Source organism: Microtus pennsylvanicus, chromosome 11 (assembly GCF_037038515.1).
Source record: "Microtus pennsylvanicus isolate mMicPen1 chromosome 11, mMicPen1.hap1, whole genome shotgun sequence".
Taxonomy (NCBI): Eukaryota; Metazoa; Chordata; class Mammalia; order Rodentia; family Cricetidae; genus Microtus; species Microtus pennsylvanicus.
In genome coordinates, this window is record NC_134589.1 from 11,622,210 (window position 1) to 11,640,527 (window position 18,318).

Below are 18,318 nucleotides of genomic sequence, written 5' to 3' on the forward strand. Positions count from 1 at the left end.
ATAAAAGAGAACAAAGCGTGGTGACACACACTTAATCCCAGCTTGGGAGGCAGAGGCAGGTAGATCTCTATAGTTCAAGGCCAACCTGGTCCACACTCTGAGTTTTAGGACAGTCAAGGCTCAGAGAGGAGGGAAAAACAAACAAACAAACAAAAACAACACTGTCCTTGTAGGCCCAAGTGTCTTATAGAGGATGGACATAAATCCCACTGTCTACTCCATATGAGTTTGCTAACTGCAGTGGCTGCAGGGTTGGTTGAGAACTGAGGGCAAGGAAATCTGAAGTAGGTGGAGAGCTACTGGAAGGAATCTGGGTAATGCTAAACTGACATCTAAAAGGTGACCAGACTTAATAAGCCTGGATGAGAAGGGGGAGAAATTAGGACCCACACACACTAAGAGAGCAAGTTTTGCCTAAGGCTGGTGGCAGGACATTTTCCATAACTTAAACAGAAGATTGGCACAGCTCTTGAGGAACTAGCAGAGAAGAGTGTGTGGCCTGCATGAGCGTGAACTTTGCAAAGCCTTGCCTTCCCTCACTGTTTCAGTGCTTTGACATGGGCTCCCTCTTCTGGCACGTTAAACCATTTTACATTTCCTGGGATTTTAGCTTTTTACCCACAGTTTAGCAGTTTAATAAAGATAATGCAAACAGCCCTATGGACTCAGCATATCTGTGTCCTAGAAGAACACCTGGGACCCAAGTTTATGGGCTTCTGTCTGAGATGGAGGAAGCCTTGTTTGTCCCAGAGTTCACACAATTGAGGATGACTGTGGAGAGGCAGGAGAGCACTGCAGGCTTTCAGAAGCCCCTTGCTTCCTTGGTTGTCTGCAGTCTGCTGCCATGGTGGAAATGGATGTGGATAAGAGTCCAGAAAGGCCACTAGGCCTTTAGTGCTGTGTAACTTGGCTCAGCTTTAACAGAACAGTCCCCACCCTATCTTCTTTGAATGAGGTTATTCGCGTTGCTAGTAGCCACTATAATGAGAGCAATACTTAATTTAATTTTAATGCCATTTCACAGTAATTGGTAATGCATTGGGAACATACATCCAAACATTGTTTCTCATGTCTGCTGGATCACACACAGCCCCCTAGCTGTCATACTCCATAAGTCCTAGGCCAGCAATTGCATAAATAATTCATATGTCTGTTGTGTGAGCTCTTCTTCCTCTGAAGACCACAAGGCGATGAAGATATGGGTTGTGAAGATTTGTGTTTTAAACAGTGACAGTAGTTTGACCAAGCACACTACACTGAATTCCCTGCAGACATGGCACTTAGGAAGGAAAGACTAGGCAGCAGGTGCCATCTTGTCTCTGAGGCCACAGCAATGCCAGGAAGCTGGAAGTCATGCTAAGGGTTAGACATAAAACATAGAAGTCCAACAGTGAAGCAGAAGGAAGGATGGAACCACATGAAGACCAGAGAATGTGAGCATGGGTTGTGTGAGCTGGAAGAGGCTTTGCCCACCATGTTTAGAACCAAAGCTAAGTGGCCCCAGGACTAAGGCACAATTTGTGTTCCTTGGGCTCTTAGAGATGCTGAGACTACTATCAGTTTGGAAAGGGTTTCTAAGTCATTGTAGCGTGGTCTGTGGGAGGATTTGGCACTGTGGGGTTTTTGGAGCTACTTGGTCAGTTGTGACTGTGCTGCTGTACTCCTTAACAGAAAACAAAAATTTGCTTCTTAAAAAATTGTTTTCAGAGAATGTTGCCAGCAGGTGTCGCCCTCACTTAAGAAATGTGAACTACTGATTCCCTAGAGGAACTAAACTTTTTAGCCTACTGAAAGTTTTTTTTAAAAATAACTGTACTTATTTATTTATTATGTATGCAATATTTTGTCTTTGTGTATGCGTACAGGCCAGAAGAGGGCACCAGACCCCATTACAGATGGTTGTGAGCCACCATGTGGTTGCTGGGAATTGAACTCAGGACCTTTAGAAGAACAGGCAATGCTCTTAACCTCTGAGCCATCTCTCAAGCCTATAACTATTCTTTTGTAATGTGACCCTAGATTCATTGATTTGAAGAAGAGGGTGGTCTTGACATCCTATTTCTTGGGAGTAGGGATAGAATCAGAAATTTAGGTCTGAAAAAAAGCATGTAGCCCCATGTGGCTAGGTACTTTCAGAGAGCCAAGAAATAGTGGCTTAAACCAGAGAGACTTTGATCAGCATATCACATAAAAAGGCCCAGCAGATGAGCTTGCCCCGGTTCAGAACTGTTGGCTGGCCTCCTCACTACTTTGGGTCCCAGATGACCAGCCCAAGGTGTTGGCCCTCGGGCAGTTGGAAACTCTCTGAACATTAGCACCTAGGTCAGGAGCCTCAATCTGTTCGCTGGTGGAACATATTGTAGGTGACATTTTTCCATATGTAAAACAACATGCTAGTAACTCACTGTAGTACAGAGTTGTTTCAACCTTTAAGAGAATAAATCATTAAGTGTAATATATTTCTGAGAAACCTGCTCAAACTTCTTAAGGAGCACATCACCATTTTTTAGATCACTCCTGTCTAACAGAAGCATAATGCAAAGGGCTGAATGTTTGTCTCATTGACAGAGTATTTGTTTAGCGTCTGTGAGGCTCTGAGTTTGATCCTCAGGAAAGAGAAGAAACTCCATTTAGCTCACCATGCAGGTGACTGAAGCAGAGTTTCTCTTGAGCCTGGGTGTGTGGTTCGGGCTGTCCTTACACTTGCTGTGCAGCTGAGATGACTTTGAACTCTTGACCATTCTGGCTTCACTCCCCTGTGCTGAGATTATAGGCCCATGCCACCACCCTTGGCCTTGAGGATAATCTGTGTCTTATATGCACAACATATTGCAGTTAGTGCATGTAGCATTTAGTAGCCACATGTGGCTACAGTTCTTTATTTCCTCAGTCGTTGGTTCATTGGGGTAAGGAATCATAAGTTGTGCTTCAGTGCTCTCCTATAGAGAGAGACGCTTGACTCATCCCCAGGGACTTGGTGCTCCACTCGTGGATATTTTCATTTGAAGGGAAATAAATGACTTCCAAGTGGCCCTGTCCAGCTGACAACTGAAGATAAAGCCAGGTCAGGGCTGGAGCAACACTGGAGTTGTATTTGGGTTTCAAAGAGGAGGCCGTGTGAGTGTGGGTGTCCACTCTTGGATGGCCTAGGGCAGGATGAAGAACAAAAATGTGAAGTCTGTTGGTGTAAAGTACCCAAGAAGAGGTAAGAGATAGGCAGTTCCTTCTGACCAGCCTGATGCATGTGGCTCTCTTGTGTAGTACAAATAATAAAAACCCAGAGTCAGATATTGGGGTTCAACCCGAAAGGCAAAGCACCCAAGGCAGGGTGACTGCAGACTAAGCAGACAGAGCCTCTCTCTCCTCCCATTTTATATTCCCTTTAGTGTTGGGATTAAAGGTGTGAGCCACCACTTGGATTTGTTTCTACCTTGATCTTATATAGCCCAGGGTGGCCTTGAACACACAGAGATCCTTCTGCCTGGATTAAAAGTGTGTGCCACCACTGATTGACCTCTAGTGGCTTAGCTTTGCCCTTCTGATCTTTAGGCAAGCTTTATTCATTAAAACATAAATAAAATAATCACTATACTCTTGTTGCTGGAGCTCACTGCTGGGATCGAGAGAAGGCACCGTCTCCAGAAAGGAGCTAATGCTTCTGGAATGTGCTATTTCCTGTGCCTTTCTCCATTAAAAGTACCACCTCCCCTTTTCATTGCATGGTGATGAACTCTGACCAACAAAGGATATGAGTTGTGTGCAATAGACTTGGATGCATGGCTGTAGTCTGTTTTTAGAAGACTTGTGTGTAGTCTAATAGTACAAATAGTGTCTGTTCCTATGCAGTAAACAGCAAACTTGTCCTATGAAGGGCTGGGTGGTAACTAGTTTAGAGTTAGGAGACCATAATTGGTCTCTCCTATTCATTACTTTGGTTTCTTCCTCCCATGCTTCAAAACTGTGAGAAGCATTCTTCTTTATTTCTACCAGTCTTTGTCCTGCCAGATAGCAGTTGTCAAGGGCAAAAGGAGGATTCATGGATATCAGACACACTTGATATGCCAGCCAAGGAGAACTGAATATTCTGTATTCATAGGTCTTAAACTTTTGGTGGCTTAGACTGAAAATAAAGTGGCTGATTTACATGAATTTTGTTTCCTGTAATAGGTTTAACAATAATAAAAATAGCCCTGACTTTGTGGTCTAGTTCATTAATTAGTTGATATTGCATAGGATGGGTGGGTGTGTTTGACACAGCCTCAAGTGGAGATCAGAGAATTTTGTGTGATCCATTTTCTCCTTTTCCTTTTACATGGGCTCCAGGAATTGAACTCATATCACCAAGTTTATGTGGCAAGACCCTTTACCTGATGAGTCATCTTCTTGACTCCTTTGGTCTTTTGTTAAAAATGGTAACAGGATAATAGAAGAGACCTGGACTGGCAGTTGAAAGCACAACTCTAGTTCTCATTCAGTGGCTCTGTTGTCAGTGCCTTAGTCATCTTTGTGGCTCTCACTGTGACCACAGGAGAAGGCTTGGCCCTGACGACTAGAAGTGAGAACATCCAATCAGAAGGCGGCATTGGGTTTAAGCACCAGGAAGTCATTTTCACCTTGCACAGTGTGGCCTCCGTGGACAAACAAAAACACCACAAACCAAAAAGGAGGACGGAAGGGTGGGAAATTAGGAGCAGGAAGAGGCAGCTTACACAGACTCTCCAAGACTGTCTCTGACTTCACGGAGAAGAGAGATTGGAAGGAAGCTGGAAGAACTGGGATCCAGGGAGAAGGGTGGTTTTCAAAGGATGTTGAAGAAATGTGCATTTTTCCACCCTCTGTGGGAACATGAGTGACTGTTAAATTCTTGGTATCTGCCATAATAAAGCAGGAATAAATGTAAACATCTGTAAAACAGGTTAATCTAAGACCCAATCTTTAGTTTTTCGTTTGTGCTCTGAAGAAAGTCTTGGGTGGCAAATTCAGGGCATCCATCTTGCTTCTCTTTTCCCAGCCCAGCCACTGATCCTGAGGCCCATCAGGTACGCACATGCCACTTAGAAAGAAGAAAATAAACAGTGCCTCTCTCTGGTGTGAGCATTTGAGGGATGAACCGCACAGTGAGAGACTACAGTCTCAGTCCTAGAGTAGAGCTGGCGGATGTGAAGCACAAGGAACAGTGTGATGGTCGTGTTTTTGTAGTGCCAAAAATTCAGAAAGCTTTTCCCAAATGTTTCTATTTTTTCTGCGTACGAAAGTCACATTTGTCTTCTGGGAATGAGAGGCTAAGGCAGAGTAAATGCATTAGAGGCTTGAAAGTGAAAGACCTTGGGTGAATTGTTGACACAGGAACACAGGATTAACAGGAAGCACTGAGGACTGGAATTTGCTCTAGAAAGGGCACCCTAAAGCTGGGCATGGTGGCACATGCCTTTAATCCCAGCACTCAGGAGGCAGAGGCAGGAGGATCTCTGTGAGTTTGAGGCCAGCCTGGTGTCCAAAGCGAGTTCCAGGACCCTGTCTAGAAGAAAAAAGAAGTGGGGAGGGGACTCAGAGAGTTTTACTTAGTCTGAGTCAGTATAAAAAGAGACTCAGTGGCTTTCTTGATAGGCACAAGTAACAGAAAGATAGGAAAGGCCCTGAATGGTAATGGTAACCTAGTGTACAATAAAGTCCAGGCTGGCAGACCAGACTCGGGCTAACTGGAGTTGCTGATGGAAGGAAAACTAGCTTACAGATCCTTGCGCTGTCTTAGAGAAGCTATGACTTAGAGGAGTTTACTGTCCCTGATATTGAGAGAATGATCAATGATCAAGCACATTGGCTACTCTTCCAAAGGACCCAGATTCCATTCCCAAAACCCACATAGCAGCACACAACTACCCGTAATTCCAGTTCCAGGGGATCTGACACCCTCTTCTGGCGTCTATGGGCACCAGGCACACACATTGCTGCACATAGAGACAAAACACTTCAGCACATAAAAATAAAATAGAAAGATTTCCAGAATTGTTTCTATTCATTTGTACAAAGTTTTTATTCAGACATAGAAGGAAAGACAGTCAAAAATTAAGTACATGGAAACTTTCCGTCTATATATTCTGGATAATAGTTCACATTCAAGATGAAGGTAGGTCTGAGTATTGAGGGTTCGATTTTTTTTGTACCTGACACACATTGTCTTTTTCATTGACATGCTTGTTAGTGTTGGTAAAACATGTCACCTATATCCTTTTCAACAAGTCTGTAGTGTTGCAGGTATGTCTCCATAAATGCCCACTCTGAGTCTCCATAGTACTCACTCTAGTCATTGACGTAACCCAAGCTGCAGAGTATTGTAATGTTACTATCAGAAGTCACAGGGTAGGTGACGTAGAGATGCACTCAGCAAGAGCACTGTGTCTTTGGGAGCTGTGGAGTTGTTTGTTTGTTTGTTTGAGTTTTAAGAGGTTATTAGACCTTTGGGTCATTTTTTTTTCTCCTTTGGATCTTTTCAGTGCCAGAACTTACTAAGAGCTGTTCAAGCCAGCCCCAACCTGCCGGTACCAGTACTTCCACCAGCACTATCTCTAGCAGCAGCAATGGCAAACGTGCATCTGCCTGTGGCCAGCAGACAGCTGCATCCCGCTACCTGCCTCGGGAGGTGCCTCCACGCTTTCGCCAGCAAGAACAGAAGCAGCTGTTAAAGAGAGGCCAGCCATTGCCTACAGGGACTCTGACCAGTGTGAGCCCAGCACAGGCTGCTGGACCTTCAGGAGCAAGCCCTCCTCCCCTCCCTGGAGCTGGAACACAGCTGCATCCCAGCAAACTCCAACCAGGTAAGAACTGTGAAGAATGGGGCTTTTTTCCTTCTTCTTCAGTGTTAGGGATAGGCAGGGCCTCACACTTACTTGGCTCCTGCACTGCTTGCCAGTACTGAGGCTTTCTTTCCATGTGCCTATGGTCTCCACTGCTCAGGCTCAGCTGTCCTAGTGAGGCTAGCCTGGGCAATAGAGTGAGACCCTTGGCTTGAAAGATGTTATAAATATATAGATTCACACAAACAAGGCAAGAAACATATCTAGATAGATATTTGTGTGGTCACCACACTGTGTATATGTTTGTGTATGTGTATGGATTTAGAGTATAACTCACTTTATGAATGAAATAAATGTGTGAAAATGGGATCAATCTGTATAATGAATATAAATGAGAAATTGGCTCTTGACTCCCAGACAAACTTCTTCATTTCTCATTCTGTTTTCTCCCCAGCAGTGTCTGGCAGTACTGCCAACTGGATCTTCCTACCACCTCACTGACTCAGCAGCTCCCTCAGATACCTGTCATGTTCCTAACGTGCTCCCTGTCTTTCTGCCACCACAGCTATGTCTGATCAGCACCTGTCCTTCCACGGCCTGCTTTCTGTCCTAGTCACCTCACAGAGAGCCCGAGCTTATTTTTCCCTAGAGCTCCATGCAAAGGGCCACCCTTTCACTGTCTCCCTCTGTTCAGAGCTTCTTGTTCCTTGTCTCCATCGCTCCTTTTGGAACTGTCATGTGCCCATCTGCAGTGCACAACCCTGAGCTGCATGACTTGCATCTTCTGCTGATGAGTTATTAGAGTCTCACCTCTCAGCTAAGTTGAAAATAGCCTACAGAGCGTCAGAGCTTCCTGTTGAATGACTCACTTCATAGAATGGAAGAGTCTCTAAACTGTGGGTCAAAACCTAGAAGTACTGGTAATGTCACCAGCTGAGCTGGTCCTTCACTCTTCTAAAAGGAGGGCTCTGCTCTCTAGAGTGTTCCCTCCTTTCTAACTCACATTCTAGTCCACAGAAGTTGAGTTGTCCAAAGTGGGTGTTGCTAGATGACATGGTGTTGTAGAATAACCAAAAGAATTGGAGGTGACCGGCTGTGGGTACAGTATGGCAGTCAGGCCAGATTCTCCTTCCAGACCATAGCTGCCATGTCACTTATACTCCTCGCACTTGGGACTCCTATCAGGTGGAAAGGTTCCTGCTTCCTCCTGGTAGATGGTTTCAGTTTCACACTCTGTATCATGTTGCCTGTAACAGGTGTCAGCAAATGGAAATGACAGCCGTGTAGCAGGACTGCTAAGACCGAGGTGTATTGTGAGCACAGACCCATCTTCGAGGCAGTTATGAAGTATTTTTTTTTAACTCTCAGTCTTATTTACTCCATGTGTCACATAGTGCAATCGGTCACCTCTGTGACTTGTATGTAACATACTGTGACTAGGAGCTTCTCTTTTCATGGTTCAAATGGTTTACTAAAGCCAAACCTAGGTTAGTTGTGTTAGTACATTCCAGTGTACAGTGTATTTAGAAGTTCTCTACTTGCATCAAAGCTTAATCCCTCTTCTTTTTTCTTCTCCTCTGTCTGCCTCCCCATTTCTTCTCAAAGCTTTAACATGTTTCCTGTTTGGCTCACAATAGTTGTACTATTTGTGGTACTTTTTACCATTTGCTGATGTATATGCTAAGCCTTCAGTCCCCTCCAGACTTGAAAGCAGCACAGGCAGTTTGTGAGACTGAAAACAGTGTGAATTGGTGTAAGCTCTGTTGAGGGCCAGTGGCAGGATTTGCCAGCATTTTTAGGCAGGCGGATCTCAGTGAGTTTGAGGCCAGCTTAGTCTACAAAGTGAGTTCTAGTACAGTCAGGACTGTTACACAGAGAAACGCTGTCTCAAAAAGCCAAAAAAGAAAGAAAGAAAAAAAGAAAAGAAAATAGAGAATGATTGGCTGGAGATGATGGTGGAGTCTTGCTCCAAAATCCCAAAGGTCTCTTCTGTGTTTCACCTATAGGGGCTGCCAAAGGCCCACACAGCATCCCTATCAGCCACTGATACCCCAGGTACTACCATCAAGTCTGCTGGATCATATGGTCCAAGTTTTAGAGCAGCCTGCACAGCAGCCTGGACCTATTGAAGAGCTTCTCCTGTTCCAGGCCCCACACAAAGCTAGCAGCTTTCCAAGTAACTTGGTCTATGTGCTGGAGTAACATGCCCAAATGAGGTTTATGCTCTCTCTCAAATCCAGATTAACCCACTAACTGCTGCCCTTTCTTGGTAGTGGTAGGGACCAGGTGCAGTAACTTACCTACCCACCTACCCTTTACCTTATAAGGACACCTCTGCAAGCCTCAACCACTATTGAATCCTAAGAATTAGCTGAGTTAAACAATCCTTGAGTTTTAGTTGTTACTTCTTGTTCATTTAGTCCAGTCAGCATAATGTCATCACTATAGCTGTTAAGAAAACATGCAAAGTCTTAAGGGTTTGTTTGTTTATTAGTTTGTTTTAGAGGCCTTTTTTTTCGTGGGGCTCTACCACTGAGCCCCTTTAAGGCTTTGGGAGTTTTTGTGTCTTTGTTTTTTTTTTGGGGGGGGGGGCAGTTGTTGTCTTGGCGTTTGTCATTTAGAATTGAGAACTTGAGATTTTAAAAAAGAAAAAAAAATTTCTTCGCAGAGCTAGTTTTTAGAGTTCTTAGTTGATTCATTGGCAAATGGTAGGAAAATATAATTTTGAGTTTGATTTCATCTTTTTTCAGATCTTGGTCATAGTGGATTGGCAGAGCATTATGAAAATTCCCACTGGGGACAGCAGCCCACGTACAGAAGTGAAGCCAACTGCAGCTGGGATAAAGTGACAATAGACAGGACTGACCAGGAGGTGTGGCCGTCCATCCCAGTAACAGAGACTGAATCTGCCTCAGAATGTCCTACAGACACTGACTCTGCCTCCAACTGTGGCTCAGAGAACAGTAGCATGGCTACAGGGAGCGCCCAGGGCAGCTTCACAGGACATCCCAAGAAGACAAATGGCAATAATGGCACCAATGGTGCACTCGTCCAAAGCCCTTCTAATCAGAGTGCCCTTGGGGCAGGCGGAACCAATGGGAATGGAGGTGTGGCCAGAGTGTGGGGTGTAGCCACAGGCTCCAGCTCTGGCCTGACTCACTGCTCTGTTGGTGGTGGAGATGGAAAAATGGACAACATGATTGGAGATGGGAGAAGTCAAAATTGTTGGGGTGCTTCCAACTCCAATGCGGGCATTAATCTCAACCTTAATCCTAATGCCAACCCAGCTGCCTGGCCTGTACTCGGGCATGAAGGAACTGTGGCAACAGGCAACCCTTCCAGTATTTGCAGTCCAGTCAGTGCCATAGGTCAGAATATGGGCAGCCAGAATGGGAACCCAGTGGGCACCCTAGGTGCCTGGGGAAACTTGCTGCCCCAAGAGAGCACAGAACCACAGACGTCCACTTCTCAGAATGTGTCTTTCAGCGTACAACCTCAGAACCTTAACACTGATGGACCAAATAACACTAACCCCATGAACTCTTCACCAAACCCTATCAATGCAATGCAGACAAACGGACTGCCAAACTGGGGCATGGCTGTTGGTCTGGGGGCCATCATCCCACCCCATTTGCAAGGCCTTCCTGGTGCTAACGGATCATCAGTCTCTCAAGGCAGTGGAAGTGGTGGGGAAGGAATGGGCAGTTCTGTGTGGGGACTGTCCCCTGGTAACCCTGCCACAGGAAATAACAGTTCTGGGTTCAACCAGGGGAATGGAGACACTGTGAACTCAGCATTAAGTGCTAAACAGAATGGATCCAGCAGTGCTGTGCAAAAGGAAGGGAATGGAGGGAATGCCTGGGACTCGGGACCTCCTACAGGTCCTGGTATCCTTGCCTGGGGAAGGGGCAGTGGCAACAATGGCATTGGTAATATCCATTCAGGAGCTTGGGGCCACCCCAGCCGAAGCTCTTCTAATGGTGTGAATGGGGAGTGGGGGAAGCCCCCAAACCAGCATTCCAGTAGTGACATCAACGGGAAAGGATCAACAGGGTGGGATAGTCCCAGTGCTGCCAGCCAGACACCTGCCTTGCAGCCTGGCAGTGAACACATGAGCTCATGGGCCAAAGCCACATCTTCTGGAACTACAGCAAGTGAAGGAAGTAGCGATGGGTCTGGCAGTCACAATGAAGGAAGCACTGGGAGGGAAGGAACGGGAGAGGGCAGGAGGCGAGACAAGGGGGTTCTAGACCAAGGGCACATCCAGTTGCCAAGGAACGATCTTGACCCAAGAGTGCTGTCTAATACTGGATGGGGACAGACTCCTGTAAAGCAAAACACTGCCTGGGAATTTGAAGAGTCCCCTAGGTCTGAAAGGAAAAATGACAATGGGACAGAGGCCTGGGGTAATGCAGCTACTCAGCCTTCAAACTCAGGGGGGAAGAGTGATGGGTCCATCATGAACAGTACAAATACCTCTTCAGTATCGGGGTGGGTCAGCTCACCACCTGCCGCCGTGCCAGCAAACACGAGCTGGGGAGACAGCAACAACAAAGCGCCAAGTGGCCCAGGAGTTTGGGGGGACTCTATAAGCTCTACTGCTGTTAACAATGCTGCTGCCACCAAGAGTGGCCATGCTTGGAGTGGGACCGTAAACCAAGAGGACAAATCACCCTCCTGGGGTGAGCCTCAGAAACCCAAATCCCAAAACTGGGGAGATGGACAAAGAGCAAACCCAGCCTGGAGTGCAGGAGCAGGCGACTGGGCAGATTCATCATCTGTTCTTGGACATCTAGGGGATGGGAAGAAAAATGGATCTGGATGGGATGCTGATGGTAATAGGTCAGGATCTGGTTGGAATGATGCCACGAGATCTGGGACCAGTGGCTGGGGCAGTGGCACAAACGCTAAGGTGAATCCTGGTACAAATTGGGGGGAGTCTCTCAAGCCTGGTCCCCAGCAGAACTGGGCTCACAAGCCCCAAGACAACAATGTGAGTAACTGGGGAGGAGCTGCTTCTGTTAAGCAGACAGGGACAGGGTGGATTGGGGGGCCACTGCCAGTCAAGCAGAAGGACAGCTGTGAGGCAACTGGCTGGGAGGAGCCTTCCCCACCATCCATCCGACGCAAAATGGAAATTGATGATGGTACCTCAGCTTGGGGGGACCCAAGCACCTACAACAATAAAACTGTAAACATGTGGGACAGAAACAATCCAGTCATCCAGAGCAGTACCACAACCCCTGTCACCCCCACGACCCCCACCTCGAGCAGCACCACACACCAAACCGAGACGCCACCTTCACACCAGGCTGGCACTCAGCTGAATCGGTCACCACTGCTTGGGCCAGGTAATCTGGGGGCCCTCTGGTTATACCACTGGTGTGTACTGTGTGTCTGTGTGTGAATCCTTGGACTGATACTTTTCATAGGAAGTGACTATGCAGTGTAGCTGTTTTCAAGTGAACAAATGAAGCAAGGTCCTTCAGTAGCTTTCCAAGAAAAGAAGCATGGGGTATGTTCAGTATGGCCAGTGTTTCTAGCCAGTTTGGCCCTTTTCAGCACCCATCCAGCAATCACAGGCTAATTTTATTTTGCTGTGCTATACTCTGTTTGTCTGGGTTCTTTATCAACAATGACACCACCATTGGGCAGTTGACACCCCCCCTTTTTTTTATAGGAGCAGCTTTGAGATCTTTCTGCTGTGCAGCTATAGTCTTTTTGTCTAAATCCCTTGTTCATGGTTCTGTGCATTTCTTTGGCTTTTGCCCAGTCGATGAAGCTTTACTTGTTCTTAGTACAGGTACAAGCTCATTCTTCCCTGTGCTGTGTGAACAGTCTGGGTCTACTCCATACCGTAATCTAACCTTCACATGACAGGGCCAGCACTGATGGGATTTGGGAGAAAAGAAGCATAGTCCTCTTCAGTGAAGCCCCAGACCCCTTGCACTAGTGTGTCTTTTTGTTCTCAGCCTTGGCTTTCCTGAAATTGTCTTGGCGCTTCATGGGACGGGCTGTCAGTCCCAGAGAATCTGGTTTAATGGTTCTGCAAAACCATTAAAAGCTTCACTAATAGTTTTAAAGGTTGTCACTAAAAATGAAACAATATTTGTAAAACTTGAGTCATTATCCAAGTCGTATTTTTATTTCACTTGAAAGACAAATTTCAAATCAGGCTAAGATTGTGTCTGAAGTTTCTGCTCTGTGTAAGTGGAAAAGAAGATATTGGGGTAATCCACCCAGAGCCATAGGCAGCTCGAGTGGTTTTAAGAGAACAAGAGCTCATGTTAAAGCATAGGTAATACAGGTGCACTCTGGAGAACCAGCAGGAGCCTCAGGTTTCTATCTGGAATATCGGTCCATGGTACATAGTACTATGCTCCAGGCATGAAATGAGCCTGAGTGGTTTGTGAGAACTATACCACAGCACTCCCTGGATGTGGGAGGTAATACTGTCCAATCATGGCACAACTGTGTTCTGAAACCTCTGATATAAGTGAGGATTGACTTCCTGGCCTCATGATCTTCTTCCTTAGACAGCCAGGGCCTGAAGCAGCCTTGTTCTGTAGTTGTACTTTAAATTCTGTCCTTGAGAGGACAGTGTAGAGCTAGTTGACTGGGGCTACTTTATCCACCTGGTCCACAGGAGCTGTGGCCTATAGTTAGGATTTCTGGTGTTTTTAGTGGTCCTGTGGGAAGGCTTGAACTTAAGGATGCTGTCCTCAGAGCAACCTTGCTCTAAGTATGTGGCATGGTGTGCAATTAACAGAGACTGCAGCCTGCCTATCCCAGAGCTACACTCTATAAGTGAGCTGTGTCATGTACCCTTCTCAGATCAGAGTTAAAATCTGGTTACTTCTTGGTATTCTGTCCTGGGGACTGCTCATCCACATATATCACTAGGTCCCAGGTGTAGAGCCCTGTTCCTGGTTTTAGCTTTTCCTTCCTGTTTTGTGTATGTGGGGTTATTAATTTGGTTTAGTTTGGTTTTAGAGCTTGTTCGCTGTTTTTTGGTAGTTTTAGGTTTGTATGGGTTTTTTTGGTGTGTGTGTGTGTGTGGTTTTTCAAGATAGAGTTTCTCTATGTAACCTTGGCTGTCCTGGAACTAGCTCTTGTAGAACAGGCTAGCCTCAAAAACACAGAATTCTGCCTTCCTCTGCCTCCTGAGTGCTGGGGTTTGGGGTGGGGGATGATAGTTTTTATGGACTTTGTGTGTGTGTGTGTGTGTGTGTACATATATATGTAATATATTCGTGTGTATATGCATGTTCATACACATGTGAACATATAAGTGGAAGGTGTACATGTATATTAGTACTTGTAGAGGTCAGAGATTGATTCCACCTTATATATTGAGAGATTGATTCCACCTTATATATTGAGGTTCACCTAGTCCACCTAGACAGATTGCTCCATGAGCTCCTGAGCACTAGGATTGCAGGCAGTCAAAACTAGAGTCTTCATGTTTGCATGGCAGCTGCTTTACTCACTGACCTATCTCTCCAGGCATCCCTTGTGTTTAAATGGACCATAAATATATAGGTTTCTCATGGTCATCCTGAGCCCCCTGTGTAGGAAAGTGTCCCTTCCACTTGTGTCCTAAGTAGATAGAGGCTTAGAGAGGCCACTAGAACGGGTGCTGAGTACTAGTTGACTGCCACACATAAGTTACTGGCTTAAGTGGCCTTGAGATGTCTCGGCAGGGATGTGATATCTGTGTAAGAAGATGGAACAGATTGCTGACCGTGCCCAAAGGACTTACAGACAGTGATACACCCAATAGTGACTAAAATGGTCATTGTTTAGCCCCTGTGGGGCCTGCTCTGGGTTTGGCAGTGTTCATGCTAAAGTCATAGAACATAGCAAAATAACCAAGCCTCTGCCCTGTGGGGCCTGTAGGCCAGGGGGAAGGGTGACAACAGAAGAGGGTGGGAGTGGGGTATTATGTCACAGTTAAATGTGAAGCCTGGACAGTGCCCCCTTCTGTCCTCACTACTCTATACACTCCACAGTTGACTGTACCTTCCAGTGTCAGTGCCACGTAGGAGTCCTAAATGGGTCCGTCTGTCCTTCTGTCTCTGAATGAAAGGTCACAGATTGTTTCCAGATGTTTCCCAGTTGGTGCTTATTTTTCTGTGAATCAACATTTTTAGTGAAAAGGCCAAAGTCCTATCTATTAGAAGCCTTGGTGTTACGTGGCAGCATTCTACTAGAGTGAAGGGCACTTGTACCAGCCCAGAGGACCCCAGCACTGTAACTTTTGACACTAGCCAACAGTTCTGGACCCAGTTTCTGCTGAATCTAATTATGTTAACTGACTGCTGCTTGAACATTTAAACATGCAATTCCTGGTTTGATTTATTATGTGCAGGGATAGGTCTACATGGAGGTGTGTATTTACATCAGTACAGGTGCTCCAGAGACCAGAGGTGTTGAATCTCTTGAAGAAGTTACAGACCAGTTGTAAGCTGCCTGACATGGGTGCAGGGAACTAAACTCAGGTCCTCTGAAAGAACTGCAAGTGCTCTTAACTGCTGAATCAACCCTCAGGTCCCATTTACTCTTTAACTGATAAATGACTGTTTTTAGGAATTCAAATTTTAAGGACTTGAATGAGGAAAAGTAATTGATGGAGGGAAAAATGAAGGAAGCCAGGCAGAGTAGTGCACATCTTTAATCCCAGCATTCAAGAGGCAGGGATAGATCTCTGTGAGTTCTCGGACAGCCAAGAAGGGGGTATTTGAAAATTCAAATGCAGTGAATGGAGGATATGGTTTAATGGCACATTCCTCTAACCTCAGTCCTCAGGAGGCAAAGGATCAGAAGTTTAAGGCCAGCCTGGACTGCATAATGTAAGTTCTAGGCTAGTCAGAGCTACATGTGAGAAACTGGTTCTAAACGGAAATAACACAGTGTAGTGGGAGAGGCCAGTAGAGCCAAGTCTCGGCATTGTGATCTGTGTGTGGTAAAGACGGAATGTACTCTGGGAAGAGTTAGCTTAAAATGGCCACCTTGGTCCACATAGTGAGCTCCAGGACAGCCAGAGTTACATATTGAAACCCTGTCTCCAAAAATGAGAAGGGTCACCACCATAGTCCTCATAGCATGATCTCACCATGTGTGCACTTGTGTGCAAGCAAATATGTGTGAACATGTGTATGGAGACTGGAAGACAACCGCAGTCATCATCTAAAGAACACCTTAGAGAGATAGAGTCTCTTATTTTCCTAGGTCTTACTGGTTTGACTACATTGGATCCTTCTGTCTTTCCAATACTAGGATTACAAGAACTCACTGTGGAACTATTTTGTCAAAGCACACGTGACTGCCAAATACAAAACCAGAAAATTGTAGTGTGACACACACTTCAAAGTTCCTGTGTCCTCTCCAGTTTCTAGAGTCTGTATATTCTTAGAGCTGTAACAGTATCATAGAGGCTGCTGTGAATTTAGATACCACCAACAAAGACAAAAATACGTTTTATTCCATCTGGTCATTAACTGCATAGAAACTGTCAAGATTAGTATATTGTATAGCAGTAGAATATCAGCCTCTCTTCTACCGTGGTGGTATTCATATCTCAGACCTAAAGCAAGTCAACTCAGAATCCCAATCACCAAGCCCTGTGTCTTTGCAAGCTTGTCAGGTGAGGCTGTTCTCTGACCCCAGAGAAGTGACAAACAGCTGGCTGACAGTCATAGGTTCTTCATGTCCAGACAAAAGACATCATTTTTAGCGGCTGAGTACATTTTTGTCGTTGATAAGCTTAGTATTTTGTAGGTAGGTATTCTACTGCTTTGCTGTTGGCCTGTGCTGGTTTTACATAATCCCCATTTATATCAGAGTTTGGATTGCTAGTCATTAAAAGTAAAGTGTCGATCTCACCAGTCTTAACAAAATAAGGGTAAATGCAACAGGACAGCTTTGTCCTGATCTTACATAGGTAGTAATTTCCTGGAAGTCTCAGTAAAATCCATGTCTGTTAGGAAATTCTTTGTAGCTTGGCTAACTGGCTTGTTTGGACCTGACTCACCCCTAACCTTGGGGTTAGAACAGCAGTAATAGCCTAGAGAAATGTCTCTGTACAGTCATTTTATCAGATTCCCAACTGCTTATGGAGCACTCACAGGCCATAGTGACATGGGATGCCAAGTCACAGCTCTGTACTGCACGTTACCGTGTTTCTCCTTGTGACATGACCTGATAGCTTATTCTGAGCCAGGCTGTCTGACAGAACCTGAAGCTGCTACATCTTATTGGAACCAGGCTGCTGTTTTGACCTCCTATGAGAAGTGGCCAAGAACAAGAAAGCATAAACACAGCATTTATGTTTCTAAGATGATAAAGCAAATTCTGAAAAATGTCAGGCAGCCTGATTATCTAGTATACTTGGACATGGTATCCCAAGGCAGTTAAATAGCTTGCAGACGCTTAGGAAGCAGTAACTATAAATGTAACTGTTCAGGATACAAGTCCTCAGCGATAGATGGTCTCTAAGTGCAGCTGTGGGACCTGGATTGAGTTAGGTTCTGTTTGTTCGTAGAGGGGTAGGTGTCTGAAATATATTTGAGTCTCACTCTAATCCATTCTATCCTGAAACTACCCTGCCTCAGCCTCCAGTGCTGGGATCGCAGGCCTTTGGCCCTGGGCCTGGTTACCAGAGGCCATTTCATCCCTGAGCACTGTCAGTTCACCTAAATGCTCTGATGATTTTTAGAGGGGTTGATATTGGAGAAAGATACATGTGGAGGGCAGTATATAGTTGATCCAAGCAAGATGAGGGACCCCGCCCACCATGGGCTCCCGGAAGACTGAGCTGTTGTCCAGCCCCAAAAGAAGTCTCCATTTGCCACATTTCTTCTGTAGCCTGTAGACACACAGTGGTGCCAAGGTTAAATATTAGCTCCCTGTGAGAGCACTTGAGGAGCTTGTTCGGACTCCTTATGCATCCTGCTGACTGCCCACTCCTACATCCTCGGTCACCTGTGGTAGCTGCAGCACGTTTGAGACTGCTCACCAGAAGGCTGTGGTTGGCTCTCAGTGTCCGGAAAAACTGAAGCTAACTACAAGTTTGGCTTTGCATTTACATCCACTGCTATTTGCTTCAAAGCTTGCTTTTCTTACAGAAATATTGTAAGGTTTATAAAGACAGGTCACGTAAGTTAATCGTGGAAAAGGCACGTCTCACATTTACTACTCTGATACGTGGGAAAATGTGCTCCTGCGTAGGTCTGTGATTGGTGATCTCTGAAGTCTTAACAGTAGCAAAGGAACAGTGACCTTGCTGCAAGCGTCCAGACCTTCCAGGGACTTCCTTTATTCTTCTTCACTGTGAATCATCAAGACACCAGGACTCTAAAATTACCTCCCAGTCACCAGCTGGAGGGATTCAGTGTTCAGCACCAGTGCAGTAGTTTTTAACAGGGAGGTGATCTTAGTGATCTGAACTTCTTATAGTGATGGGTGGGGTGCGTAGATTTTGTTTTGCTGTATTTTGTAGGGCATGGGGATTGACTGATCTGCT

At 45.6% G+C, this 18,318-nt stretch overlaps 1 protein-coding gene across 5 annotated transcripts in view; it reads left to right on the forward strand.

Moving 5' to 3' along the window:
- The window catches only part of Tnrc6c (trinucleotide repeat containing adaptor 6C), a 107,209-nt gene that overhangs the window by 52,304 nt on the left and 36,587 nt on the right, over window positions 1-18,318 (forward strand). For all 5 annotated transcript variants that reach the window (XM_075990217.1, XM_075990216.1, XM_075990218.1 and 2 more), the window contains 2 exons: window positions 6,495-6,815; window positions 9,545-12,145. In XM_075990217.1, coding sequence (XP_075846332.1) covers window positions 6,495-6,815; window positions 9,545-12,145 — 2,922 coding nt within the window. The remainder of the gene's footprint in view (window positions 1-6,494; window positions 6,816-9,544; window positions 12,146-18,318) is intronic.